Here is a 14,203-nt window from a genome sequence, read left to right as displayed (position 1 = left end):
ACCTACCCAGGTGAGCAGAGACCCGCATAGCTCGGCCTTGTCCACGCTCATGGCTCCCGATCGGATTCGACCCCGGCCGCGGAGCCCCGCCACCGCAGCCACCTCCTGATCCGCCACCAGCGAGCGCCCGCAGCCCCGACCTCCCGCTCGGCCTAGAGCGCCGCCCCGCCCCGCCCCCTAGGCGCAGGCCCCGCCCCGGACACGTGATCTCCCGACGCCAGATCAGACTTCCAGTTCCCCCATCTTGGATCCGGGCAGCGTTCGGGCGCCCGCCCTGCCGCTAGGGGTCAGCCTGGACCAAGCTTGCACATCCCAAATGTGGACCCGCTACCCCTCCTCCTTGGTTCTTTTGGGGGTAGCGGAGACGTCACGATAACTCCTCATCATGTGAGGCGGAGTTATCCCACCCTGTTATACAGGCTTATTCACGTCCGTTCCCTTCAGCTGGGAGAAATTCTGCTGCCTAACCACCTTATCGGAGCCTTTATCTACGCGGGGAAAGGGCAGGCCATAACACGTTCTGTGGACTTCGAGGAGAGATCCTAAAGGGGTCTTCCTGGTGGAGGTGACTTGAGAGTCTTGACTCAGGGGTAAACAAGGGGACACGAGCGTGGTCCTAGGAGGAGGGGACAGGATGAATCAGCCAGACTCAGGTCTTGGGTGATGGACAGACGCACTTCTCCAGTATGGATCGAGTTCCACTGAGCTGCTCCTGCACCATGCTCACTCCACCCCACCCAACCCCCAACCCCGAGCCCCGAGCCCCGAGCCCCTGAGGTCCTCCAGCCTCAGATCCCAGGACCAGGCCGCCCAGGTCCCCAAGGCCCACCAGGGGGCGCGCAGACTGCAGGAGCGCGGCCTGCGGGGAAGCACTGTGCCCTTTCAGAGACCCCGCCCGGGCGGTGGAGGGGGCTCAAAGGAAAGTGGTAACAATAGTAGTTAATAAAATTGCAGTCACCATTTATTGAGTGTCTACAGTATGCAGTTCCTGCGCTAAGCGATTTAAATTATATAGGCGGTTGAAATCTTCCCATGAGTCTAGGTGGCAGGTGCTGTTTTAATTCCCGGTCGCAGGAGAGGAAACAGAGGCTCTAGCTGGCTTTAGGGGAGGGGTAAAGCCCCGGCCCGCACCCTTTGGCGCCAGAATACCCAGCAGCTCCTCTCCCACGGGGCGGGCAAGGTAATGAGCAGTAATTAGAGGTTATTAGCTGTACCTGGAGGGAGGGGCGGGCTCTGCTTTGGGGGTGGGTCTAGGTCTGAGGGGAGGGGCGCTGCTCTCTCCAACCCTGAGTCTGGCTCCGACGACCCTGCCTTGGAGCGGGTTGAGCAAGATGAGAGCAGCCCCCACTCCGCATCGCATGAGCACAGTCACTCTACCATCAGAAACCCAGTTACAGCCCACTCAGACGCGCAGCCGCATGCACGCGGGGGCCTCCAAGGCTCGTCTACACCCCCACACCCCCTTCCCGCGTTGTTTTCGGCCTCCAACCCCTGGGAGCAGGGTGAGAGGGAGGAGGAGGGAAGGGGACAAGGGCCGGCAGTGCCGGCTTCCTGACTGGGCTGCCTTCCGGCGGGCGTGGGAACAGCTGCCGCTGGCTCCCCGTTCCCGCACCCACCGGAGGACAGGGTGCTGCCAATAGGGGGAAATGGGGCCACCCTACGCCCAGGTTAAAGTGGAAGATGGGCCGGGAACCACGGTTGTTACAAGCAGGGGGGTGCCTGGGATATTTGTGGGAGGGCCTGTTAGCCCAATGTTGGGGGACATGTTGTGACCGCCACATATTTGGGATGGGATCCCCAATATTTGCAAAAACTGCAGGGATCTTGATGTGTAGGAAGAATCTGGGAATCCAAATATTTGGGGCATGGACTTAAATTGTTCTAATGTGATATTATGGGCTTTTTAGATTAGATGTTCAGTGACCTGAGTCCCCAGATTTAAGGAAAGGTCTGGGTGCCCTCAAACTGGGAGAGGAGCCATAACCCTCCATTTGGGGCGGCATGGATTCTCATGTTTGTGGGGAAAGGAAGCTTCCATGTTGGCAGGGAAGAGCAGCAATCTCTGTTATGGGATGCAGGGAGCTCCACTGTTGGGGGCGATCTGGGTACCTTCAATTCAATGAAAGGGGTCACAAGCCCTCATTTGGGGGCAGGAACCCTATATTTCGGGGAAAGATGCAAACCTCCATTTTTGGTGGAGGGAGTCCCAAAGTTTGGGGGATGCCCCAGAGGCCTCCATTAGTAGGGATAAAGAGTGTGGGTGGGGGCCAGCAGCCCCTAGCTGGTTTGGAGACCCCACCCCCTCCTGCCTGTTTCCAGGAACAGCTGGGCCCAGCCTGGGTTGTACTGCTGGGAAGCTGGTGACTCAGCCCCTCCCTGCGGCCACAGCTGGACCCTGGCCCATCCCCTCCGGCCTTCACATCTGGGCAGAGACCCAGTCATGAGGGCTAGGATGGGGATCCTGGGTGCACACAATTGGAGGATGATGCCCTTTCCCCAGGGCTGACCACAGCAACAGGGTGGACACCACACTCCATACCAGGAGGGACTCTGGCGGGCCTTTTGCAGTAAAGACACTGACATCCCACCGAGAACTCCCATCCTGTCCTCCTCCGTGTGTGTGTGTGTGTGTGTGTCTTGAGTCCATGTAAAGTGTGCTCATTTATGTAGGTGTGAGATGGTGGGTCTGTGATTGTGTGTGCACGGGCATTGTGTCTGCATCTACCTGTGTTTTGGGGCCCTGGGAATTTATGCAACAGACTGTGATTTGGTGGTGGGGGTGCTGATGGGGACTGGGGCACAATGCTTCTCTATATGCAACCTTGTGTGTCTACATCCCTGTGTCATCTTTTTGTATGAGAAGTGTGTGACAATCAGTACCTCTATGTGGCTTTAGGTTCTGTTTTTTTGCGACGTCTTTTCTTGCCATGTGGCTTTCTGTAATAGCATGACCCTGACATGTGTGTCCTTGATTTGTCCACATCCCCATGACAATCGGAGTGTCCCTGTGTGTGCCCTTGTGGTTTTGTCTGTGACTCTAACTTGTGCACCCTATTTGTGATGACCATGTGACTAAATGGTTGTCGTTTCTGTCCCCACCATGTGTCTCTGTGCCTTTACAATCTCTGTGTGAGAGGTATGGCTGTGTTGCAACTGGAGTCCTGGCATTCAAGACTTTGTGTCTTATTTTGTCTTGATGGTGATGGTGTGGCCTTATCAGAGTACCTATATATACCACCGGTCTGTGAATGGAGATAGCCCTGCCTCCAAACACAAGGAATAACAGGTGTGCCTGTGTAACCATCTGGGTCTCCACGTGTGTCTGTGTGTCCGTGTGACCCTGACCGTGTCCGCTGCGGGGCTGGCTGGACTAGTGAAGGTTTGAGCCAGTGTATGGCAGGTGTATCCTGTGTCCGTGTGACACTGGGGGTCATTGGAGAGTTTGTGACCTTGTGGGGGGGGAGTCAAAGTCACACGGGACACCGCGCTCAGCGGAAGCGGAGATGTGCGCAGTGGGCACCAAACGCCCCACGTCCCACTGCTCTACGCCGGGAGGGGCCCCTCCCCGCGCTGCGGAGGCGCGTGCGTCGTGCCTGACGTGAGACACGACAGGGGTCGCTGCATGCGTGGAGCCCGACGCGGTCGTGCGTGCGAGCGTGGGGGGATGGGCTGGCTGCGTGCGCGTGGGCGGCCGCGGGGGTGGGGCGCGCGGGGCAGAGCCCCGCCCCCTCCCCAGGCTTTGGGCGCGGGTGAAACCCGGGAGGGGGGCTGCCGTTAACCCCTTCCTGCCCGACCTGAAACTTGTGGCCCCTCGACGGAGCGCGCGGGGGCTTCCCCGGCGCGCGGGGGCCGTCCCTGCTGAGAGGAACGCCCCCCCCCCGTGGAGCTGAGAGACCCCCCCCCCAGTTACCATGGGAACCGGAGCCTCCCGCGCGGCCTGACGCGTGCTTCCCCCCTCCCCCAGCCCCGCTCTTCCTTCGGCTCCGTGGTCCACCGGCAGTGCGCTTCCCGCTTCGGGTCTCTGGGGAAGGAGGTTGGGGGTCAGCGAGGCTGGAGCATGCGTGACTCAGGCCAGCGCGGGGGTCCCTTGGCCGCAGCCGACCTTGCTCCCCCTTCTCCACCCCCGTGACTCACCGCGGCTTTCCCCGAGTGTGAGTCAGGCCCCTGGGGAGGGGGCTGCGGACTCTGAGACCCCCTCCAGGCAGTGGGGGCTGAGACTTAAGTTCTAGGGACCTCCCAGTCCAGGGGGGAAGGGCGCCCCTTCCGGGGGCTGACGGTGTCTTCCCTTAGCCATCCCTCGCCAAAGTCGCTGGAGGTGTTTCCCCCCACCCCAGAATTGGCAGGGCCTTCCCCCACAGCCAAGGCCTCCGGGAACCCAGCTCCCACCCCTCCCCCCCAGCCCACAGGAAGTTTTGGCAGAGCCCATCGTGGCGATGAAACGGTTAAAGCCGTTTTCTTATTCATTTCAAACAGGGGCCCCTTTGGACTCAGGGCAAGCCGGGCGCCCCCTTGAGCCAGGCCTCATGGGGGCCTGGGTTTACACTCCACCCTACATGTATCATTTTTAGAGAAGGGAAGGAAGGCAGGTGGTGAGCTGGCTGGGGGTCTTGGGCAGCATTCAGAGCTGGGTTCAAATCCTGCCTCTGCCGTCATTGCAATCTCTGTCTCAGTTTCCCCATATGAAAATGGTGGATAATTTTACCTGGCCCATTGTGTTGTTGTGGGAATTAGGTGAATAATAGAGGGGACGCTTTGCATCCTGAGAGCTGGGCACAGCAATAGGAGGAGGCCTGGCAGGCAGAAGGACCCAGGTTCCTTCTGTCTCCCAGGCCTGGGTGTCAAGGTGCCCAGCAGAAGCCAGGTCTTGCGGGGCGGGCCGTGCCCCACCCAGGCACTCTGAGGCCATGGGGTTCATCCCGTCCACCCCCTGCCCCAGGCAGGCACCCAGGAAGTGAGAGGCGGGGCAGGAATGAGGCGGAACCTGTTGGGCCGGTTGCCTCCCCACCTCCCACCCTCATTCCGGGGCCCTGACAGGCCACCCCCCCCCCACGCTGCAGCCCCACCCCCGCTGCCCTGGACGCCTGGGTCCTGACCCAGGGGTGGCCAAAGGGAGGGGATGTCGGCGGAGACAGCGTCTGGGGAACATCCTGTGGACTGCCGGCTGGACAGACTGGAGGGTCAGCCCCTCCCCGGGCAGGGCAGAAATCGGCTGGGGGCAGAGTAAACATGGCCCAGGGTGGCCAGACTTGGGGGAGGGGATGGCAAGGAGTATACACACACAGTCACCCCAAAAGAGACCCAGTCCAGACACACAAACTCCTCTCACCTTGGCCACAGAGAGACTGTCAAGCAGGACACACAGACAGGGTCAGACACACATCTGGGCAAGCCGACCCAGCAGCGGCTGTCACATATAGGGCAGAGACAGGGCAGGCTCAGGAGCAAGATGGAAACTCTGCCAAACACATGAAGACATCAGCAGGTCAGAGGCATGCAGGTGGGGTGTGTGTGATACAGATAAATCAACTGGGCACACAGGCAAGATGGACACACTGACAAACACAGGCACAGACAGACATTCGGGTGAGAAGCACACAGCCCAGCAGACACAGCCACACTCACTCGCACTGAGACAAATGTAATAGGCCAGAGACACACAGGCAGGAGAGCAACATAGAGAACTGGGTGCAGACACAGGCAGTCGACACACACGTGTTGATAGACTCAGAGAGAAGGGACAGTTGCTTTCAGGATAGGGACATCTACTACTTCTCGGGAGATGTTCAGACACACACACGCACACACTGTCAGATCCTGACACAAGAGAAAGCAACACATGTGCGTGCACACACACACCAACAAGATCACCAGGTCAGCAAGGTACTCAGAGGCAAGAGAGACAAACCTAAACCTATAGAGAGGTGGATGAAGAGGACACAGATATACCATGACGGAGAAGCCCAGCCTCCCACACACACTGCGCACACACACACTCCCAAGGCTCCAAAGGACCCAGAGACACGGCCTTACACGTACACAATACCTCAGCAGTACCACACACAACTCAGACCCACCTACAGACTAGACAGATGCAAGCAGACAAACGGACATATTTACAGACATGGTCTGGCCAGTCACACCCAGCACAGAGAGGCATGAACAAGCCATAGTCGACATTCGTAAACACACTGGCACAGAGACACCCTGACAGAACCTGTTGGCTAGCGCACGTGCATGCACGCACACACACAGCCACAGAGCTCACACAGACGTACAGACCAGCCACACACGCGCATGCACACACACAGCCACAGAGCTCACACAGACGTACAGACCAGCCACATGCACACACATGCACACACGCACGCACACACACAGCCACAGAGCTCACACAGACGTACAGACCAGCCACACACGCGCATGCACACACACACACGCACACACACAGCCACAGAGCTCACACAGACGTACAGACTAGCCACAGACCTCACACGCACACACAGACCTCACACAGGCAAGCTGTGGACCTCACACACACAAACACACATAACACACCAAACACGAATAGGTTAGCCGTATGAACTCCAAAGCAGCAAATGCATATGGGTCAGCCACATGCAACCTGTTCCACAGACCATGGACATACACTCACGCACCTCCCGCCCCCCAAAGCAGACAGGCCCTACGCACCCCTGCAGGGTTGGGCCAACACACAGACACATGCACTGAGGAGAGAGGCCTCACACACACTCTCACACGCCCTGACAGGCCAGCCACATGCAAACCCACAGCCAACCAGACACACACGTGCTCCTGGACCATGCTGAGGTGCTGTGGGGCTCTGTGCTTCCCAGTCTGTTTCTGCCCGCCCCCCCCCATCCTGGTGCTTCCTCTCTCCAAACATCACCCCCCCACACTTCCCTCCCTGCTGTTTGTCACTTCCCCTAGGAGGCCCAGCTCATCAGCCTCAGTCCTTGGTGGGGTGTGGGCTTATTTTTTCACCACATCCCCTGTAAAGGGGTGACCCAGGATGTCAGCCATGCTTAGGCCCCCCAAGACCGCTCCCAGCAGTGGGGGGGGGGGGGCAGAAGTAGCTTTGTGGGAAACTCCCCTCATGCCCAGCTGAGTCAGCCTGAGGAGACAGACTCTCCTTCCTGCTTCCAAGAAAACCCAGAAGCTTCCTCTCCAGGAGAGGGGGTGAGGGACCCCCCAAACCGCAGAGGTGGGGGAGGGGGAGGCTGGCAGGCCAGGGGTTCCTGGAGGAGGGCCTCCATGATTCTCAGCCTCTTCCTGCCCAGCTGTCTGTCCACACCCAGGGGCAGGGATGCGGGAGGCTGGGTGCTATGACTTGTGGGTTCTCGCCCTGGCCTGCCCACTGGCTGACTCACGGGCAGCCCCCAGCCCAGTTTCCTGGTGAGGGCCCGGTCAGTCAGTGGGGCTGGGGCAAGGGGGTCACCAGGCTATTTATAAGAAGGAGAAGTCCCTCAAGGCCAAAAGCCCCAGAGAAACCTGTGGGTGGGGGTGGGTGAACTTCCTCCTTATTCCACTCCTCAGGCCTCAGGCCCCAGGCCCCTGGGTGTTGGAGAAGTCTGGGCACAGACTCCTCAGCCAGATGCTGATCTGAAGCCCAGGGGCTGGGCAGTACCCAGCTGCCAGTTTGGGCACCCAGGCTGGGTGGGGGAGGGGGCTATTCCTTACACCCTCCTCACAGCCCAGCCGGCCTTGGCGCCAGCAGGGCGGTGTGAGGGGGTGGTGCCCAGGCCACAAGGGTGAGACTGGCAGGGGCCTGGAACCGGCTGTACCAGCTCGGCTGGGCCCCCGCCCTCCTTTGCTGGCCCAATCCCCACCCCCTGCTCAAACACCCATGCAGAGTACATGGAGCAACCTGACCCCACTTCAACATGCTAGCCTGCTCTCACCCCCACCCCCACCCCTCTGCCCTGTGCCCAGCTTTACTTCGCAGATTAGAAAGAGACCCTTCAGGAAAGGGCCTGCAGAGCTTGCCATACACTTGGTATAGCATAAATGCCTCTCTGGTTACAAAAATCCACAAGACAGTGGCTAATACTCTGGAACCAGACAGTTCAGGTTATATTCTGACTCCAGTACTTGTAGCTATGGGATATCAAGCAAGTTCCTTACCTTTGTGTGTCTCAGTTTTCTTGTCTGTTAAATGGGGATACAAAGAGCATGCATTTCGCTGGGTTGTTGGGAGGCAGGCAATGAGTTACTCTATGTAAACTGCTTAGAAGAGTGCCTGGCCCATGGTAAGAGCCATATAAGTGTTAGCTATTAAAATAATTATTATTTCTCAGTCTGTCTGCCTATCTTAAGTGTCTCTGAGTCTCACTGTTAGTCTGCATGACGCTAACCCTGCCCCCGGTTTGTCTCTCTGGGCATCTCTCTCCCTGCCCTGACCCCCGCCCCCATACATCCACTTTTCCTTGCTCCATCTTTGTCCTCCATCTCGACCCTCTCTGGGCCAGCCTCACCTCCGTCCAGGACTCCCCTGGCATGGCCAACCTCAGCACTGGCCAGGGCTGAATCACTGTGGCCTCCTGGCCTGCGGGACCTGCAGGTTGGCTTCCCAAGATGCTGCCCTCAGGCCAGACCTGCCCAGCCCCACAACGCTGCCCACTGCGCCCCCGCAGGGCCCAGCCAGATGTCAGCTGCAGTTATTAGCATGGGCGGGAGACACAGGCCTGGCAGCACGCCCGCCAGACTCAGCGGCCAGCCGCTGGAATCTCCCTTGAGCCTGGGGTGGGGTTAGGGGAGCAGTTCAAGCAAGAGGAGGAGGGGAGGGAGCACCCAGGGGTCACAAGGACCCTCCAAAAATGGGGATACCCGCAGCTTCTCATGGGACCTTCCTCCCTAACTTCACTGCTCTACTGGACTTCCCCCTGCCCCCACAAGCTCAGTTTCTTTTTTGCCTCTTTCATTTTCCTTCTCTCCCTCACACTTAACTATGCTCTCTCTCTGCCCTACAAAGTCAGGCTAGCCCCTGTCTCTCAGCCTCTCTCTACCCTAAAGAAATTTCCATCCTCCCAGAAGATAGAGGCCTCTCTCTCTCAGAGAAAGAGAGAGAGAGAGACTGATCTTTCACCTGTTGTTCTAGTGGCTCACATTCTGCTTGGAAGTCCCACTTTAAATCTAACTAGGAGCCTCACCATCTAAACCTCCATGTAGTGCTGGGGAAGGGGCACTGAGTTCTCTCAGATTCTCTCCCCTGGATTTTCTGGTCTCCTGTGACTGGATGAAGGAGACATCCCGGAGAGGGAAGGGATCCCCCCTTTTTAGGTATTCTGGATGGTTGACGGACCCCTAGACTAAACGCGCCTACTGGTGTGAGAGAAGGGGCACCCCAGCCCCTAGGGATGTGGGGAGGAGAGGCCCAGACCTCCTGCTGTAAAGGAAGGGTACCCCACCCGAGGAAGGAGGCAGTCGTGCCAGCCCGCCCAGGCGCCGGGGGCACCTCTAGGCACTGGCCCGCCCCTCCGCGCCCTGTCGGGCCGGGGGCGAAGTCCGACCCGGGCCCGCGGGCAGGCGGGGACCTGCCAGGCTGGGCCGGGCCGGGCCCGGCAGGACGCAGCCCCAGAGTAGCTGGGTGGGGCCCAGCGAGGCGGCCGTGGGGGCCTCGGGGGCGGCAGCGGGGCTGGTCGGGACTAGCCGTCCGGGGGCCCGGGCGCGCCCTGGGACCTGGCAGATACTCGGGCTCCCGGGTCCTGGCTCAGGGCCCCGGGACGGCGCTGGCCCCACCCCTTCCTGTGTCCTTATATGGACGCGGGAGAGAGCCTCCCGGGGCCGCCCCGCCCCCAGTTCAGCCCGCGGACTCCGGCCTGTTGCCATGGCGACCAGGCCCGCTCCCCGGTGCGTCCCCCTCCGTCGGGCTAATGGAATCGTCCCCGGACTGCCAGCCTCCGCGATCGCCTGCGGGTGCCGCGGGCTGAACCATTGCTGGAAGAGGGGGTAGAGTGACTGGAGGCCTACGCGGCTGGGCGTGTTCTGCGCACCCTGGCCTTAGCCAGGGTCTCACGTCCACGTTCCTCTTCTGAGGCGCAGAACCCGACCGGACCCAGGGCGGGGCGCAGGGTCCGGTAGGATCCGAGTGACGGAGGCAGGGCCGGGCTCCTTCCCCGGGGGCTGTTGCCACACTTCCTGCCGCGGCGCTCTTTCCCCAGCCTGTTTCTAAGGAAGGAGTGGGGTTGGGCGACCGCGCCCCGGCCGTCGGGGTAGGTTCACGCACCAGGAGTGGACGCGGTGTAGATCAAGCCCTGGGTCACTGGAGGAGGGCTTTGAGATGGGAGCAAAGAATACAGGCGCCTGGAAGTCACCCACAAGAGGGGGTGCCAATCATGGAAGATCCAGTAGTCCATATCCCCAGGATCCTCAAAAAGCCCTCCTCTCAAGTCTCAACTGGAGACCCTGTGTCATTATCATCTAAGCTCTGAAGGTGTGTCCCGACACTTTTAACTCCTTCATCAGGGCCTTGCAGATGACCCCAGTGACTCCCAACCTCTAACAGTGTCCTCATCTTCTCCCCCTCCATATTTTCCCTGACTCAGTATACGGCGGTATGCTCACTTTCTACATATCTAGATTCCCCCAATTCCTTCCCCTTATGGAGGCCCTCAATCTCTCCCATGGACTTCAGGACCCCTACTCATATCTTGCGTAATGGATCCTTCATCCCCCTTCCTTTACCCTTTTGATTTTTCCCCCTCCTCACTCTTCCTGGGTTCAGTCCCTCCAGTAAAAATTCAATCCTTTAACCCCTCTGTACTCAGGACCCCCACACAATTATTGAATCAGGTATTTCCTTACCCCTCTCTCATTAACCCCGGTTAATCCTCCTGTCTTACCTCTGTGGGGTCTCCCAGTGAATAATCAGCCCTCCAAACCCTCTCGGATACTCCAAGTCCCTCAGGCCTTTTCGTGTACACCCTGGAGACCCCCCCCCCCCCCACACACACACTTGCTTTGTATCAGTTCCTCCTATCCAGGGGAATCATCGCCTTCCCTGGAGTCCCTCCCCGTGTGTCTCGGACCAGCTCCCCCTTCTTCGCGCACCCCGGGGTCCCCTGAGCCCCTCCCCCTGCAGCCGCGCCGAGCCACCCAGCCCGTGGCCGCTGTTTACAAGGACACGCGCTTCCTGACAGTGACGCGAGCCGCCTCCTCCCCTTCCCCACGCTGGAGGAGGGGGGCGCGGGGGCCCGGCTTGCGCGACGGCCAATCGGAGCGCACTTCCGTAGCTGACAATAGCCGTATAAAGGCGTGTGGCTCAGGCTGAGCTGCCGGGACCTTGAACGCGGCCAGGCCAGCATCGGAGTCAGGTGGGAGCGGGGAGCAGGGGGAAGCGACACCAGGAAAGCGAGCGCGCCAGACAGAGGCAGAAGGGCTCGAGAGGCCGCACGGAGCTTCCGCGCACAGCCGCCGGCTGGCCTCTCCCTGCCGGTGCCAGCTCCTGGGAACGCGCGTCCAGATACCCGGTCCAGCCACCGTCGCGGACAGAGCGCCGCTCGCCGCAGCGAGGCCCGGGGCGGCCCCGCAGGGACCCCCCAGACCGCCTGGGCCGCCCGGATGTGCACTAAAATGGAACAGCCCTTCTACCACGACGACTCATACGCAGCAGCGGGATACGGCCGGGCTCCGGGCGGCCTTTCTCTACACGACTACAAACTCCTGAAACCCAGCCTGGCGCTCAACCTGGCCGACCCCTACCGAAGTCTCAAAGCACCCGGGGCGCGGGGCCCAGGACCAGAGGGCAGCGGTGGCAGCAGCTACTTTTCCGGCCAGGGTTCGGACACAGGCGCGTCGCTCAAGCTTGCCTCATCGGAGCTGGAGCGCCTGATCGTCCCCAACAGCAACGGAGTGATCACGACGACACCCACGCCTCCGGGACAGTACTTTTACCCCCGCGGGGGAGGCAGCGGCGGAGGCGCGGGGGGCGCCGGGGGCGGTGTCACCGAGGAGCAGGAGGGCTTCGCCGACGGCTTTGTCAAAGCCCTGGACGACCTGCACAAGATGAACCACGTGACGCCCCCCAACGTGTCCCTGGGCGCCAGCTCGGGGCCCCCGGCTGGGCCCGGGGGCGTCTACGCCGGCCCGGAGCCTCCTCCAGTCTACACCAACCTCAGCAGCTATTCCCCAGCCTCTGCGCCCTCTGGAGGCGCTGGGGCCGCCGTCGGGACTGGGAGCTCGTACCCGACGGCCACCATCAGCTACCTCCCACACGCGCCACCCTTCGCTGGCGGCCACCCGGCACAACTGGGCCTGGGCCGAGGAGCCTCCGCCTTCAAGGAGGAACCGCAGACGGTGCCTGAGGCGCGCAGCCGCGACGCCACGCCACCGGTGTCCCCCATCAATATGGAAGACCAGGAGCGCATCAAAGTGGAGCGCAAGCGGCTGCGGAACCGGCTGGCGGCCACCAAGTGCCGGAAGCGGAAGCTGGAGCGCATCGCGCGCCTGGAGGACAAGGTGAAGACACTCAAGGCCGAGAACGCGGGGCTGTCGAGCACTGCTGGGCTCCTCCGGGAGCAGGTGGCCCAGCTCAAACAGAAGGTCATGACCCACGTCAGCAACGGCTGCCAGCTGCTGCTCGGGGTCAAGGGACACGCCTTCTGAGCGCCCCCCGTACGGACATCCCCCCAGTCTGGACGACTGGGCGCACGCCTCCCAAGGGGCGAGGGGGCAGGCGGTGGGCACCGGCCCCCGGGGCACCGCAAACCACACTGGACTCCTGCCCGCCCGCTCTGCGCCCGGTCCTTCCACCTCGACGTTTACAAGCCCCCCTTCCACGTTTTTTTGTATGTTTTTTTTTTTTTTTTTTCTGCTGGAAACAGACTCGATTCATATTGAATATAATATATTTGTGTATTTAACAGGGAGGGGAGGAGGGGGCGATCGCGGCGGAGCTGGCCCCGCCGCCTGGTACTCAAGCCCGCGGGGACACTGGGGAAGGGACCCCCGCCCCCTGCCCTCCCCCCTCTGCACAGTACTGTGGATAAGAAACACGCACTTCGTCTCTAAAGAGTTTATTTTAAGATGTGTTGTGTATGTGTGTGTTTGTTGTTCCGACTTTTTATTGAATCTATTTAAGTAAAAAAAAATGGTTCTTTATTAATTTCTGTTGTCTTTTTTTCCAAGCCGGGCGGGAGGAGGGAGGAGAATAGTGGGCTGCCCCCACCCCACTCCTGTTTGTGACTCGCTCCAGTGTTTGTGTCCTCCTCGCCAGCTCTACCTAAGTATCTTGCAGCCTTAGTCCGGGCGTCCAACCCTTCTCTTGTCCCCTGATCTCTGGGGTTGGAAGGTCCAGGGCGGGGACGCTGTCCAACCGCCCATCACCAGGGGGCAGGATGCCTGGAGCGAGACGCGCAGTGCGCGGGCGCAGCCCCGCCCAGCAGCGCGCGCTGGGGCTTTCCCCGCTGACGCAGCGGAAGCGCTGCCCCTACATGGGCCGATTCTGTCCAGTGACGCGACGGCGGTCTCCGGGCAGATTCCGGGAATCCCCTCCCCCGCTCTGCCGGGCAGGGCTGCGGCGCCGGGAAGGGGGCCGGGATTTTCCCAGGCAGGCGGCTGCCCGGGCCCGGAAAACCCCAGGCCTGGGTCCAGAGCATCCGCGGTGGGAGGGCCATGCTCCTGGGTCCCGGAGCCAACCCAAAGCCTGCCTCCTCGGGTTGGCGTCCGGGCCCCGCCGCGCCCACGCGCGCTCCGTCTGACCTGACCCGGGCGGGGGCTTGCTGCAGCCTTCGTCGCCGCCGCGGTGCCCCCCACCCCCGTCAGGAAGGGCGGCTCCCGCCTGCCAATTTCCCCTCCCGGGCGCCAGGTTGGGAGCAGGGCGACTGCCAGGTCTGGTCCTGCCGGGGCGGCTGCTTGGGCCGCCGGGCGCCGTCGCCGCCCTCTCGCGGGACGCCCGTCCCCGCAACTGGGGCTGGTGGGAGGGCGGCTGGTGCTCCCGGAAGGGGTCTAGCTGGCTTCGGAGCTGGAAGCCCCCAGAACAGCAGAGAAAAACACACGCTGAGAAACCGCACGGGTGGGGTGGGCAGAACAAATTCATTAATTCATATATGAAATGCTGAACAACCTAGCCCAGGAGACACTGCCTGGACCATGGCAGACAGACTTTTATAAACAAACAAACATGATTTGGAGATGGTGGTAAGTGCTAGCAAGAGAAAAAAAACAGGTCCAAGTAGTAGTGATGGGG

The 14,203-nt window shown here is 60.8% G+C and overlaps 2 protein-coding genes across 10 annotated transcripts in view; one reads left to right on the top strand and one right to left on the bottom strand.

Moving 5' to 3' along the window:
- The window catches only part of HOOK2 (hook microtubule tethering protein 2), a 29,937-nt gene extending 21,548 nt beyond the window's left edge, over nucleotides 1-8,389 (bottom strand). For 7 of the 9 annotated variants that reach the window (XM_064570228.1, XM_064570232.1, XM_064570235.1 and 4 more), the window contains exon 1: nucleotides 7-172. In XM_064570228.1, the coding sequence (XP_064426298.1) occupies nucleotides 7-51 (45 nt within the window). In that variant the 5' untranslated portion in view covers nucleotides 52-172. Of the gene's footprint in view, nucleotides 1-6; nucleotides 173-8,142 lie in introns of those variants that run through there. The other 2 variants (XM_064570264.1, XM_064570258.1) reach the window with 2 other exon arrangements.
- A 2,891-nt stretch (nucleotides 8,390-11,280) lies between these two features.
- JUNB (JunB proto-oncogene, AP-1 transcription factor subunit) lies at nucleotides 11,281-13,120 on the top strand. The gene has a single exon (XM_045862927.2). It carries the CDS (start codon nucleotides 11,578-11,580, stop codon nucleotides 12,619-12,621), a length of 1,044 nt encoding a protein of 347 aa, XP_045718883.1. The 5' UTR covers nucleotides 11,281-11,577; the 3' UTR covers nucleotides 12,622-13,120.
- The last annotated feature ends 1,083 nt before the right edge of the window (nucleotides 13,121-14,203 follow it).

Source organism: Mirounga angustirostris, unplaced genomic scaffold (assembly GCF_029215605.1).
Source record: "Mirounga angustirostris isolate CCGP_5_RB_7025 unplaced genomic scaffold, mMirAng1.0.hap1 SCAF_1, whole genome shotgun sequence".
In the NCBI taxonomy this organism is placed as follows: Eukaryota; Metazoa; Chordata; class Mammalia; order Carnivora; family Phocidae; genus Mirounga; species Mirounga angustirostris.
This window is presented reverse-complemented; position numbering and strand designations above follow the sequence as displayed.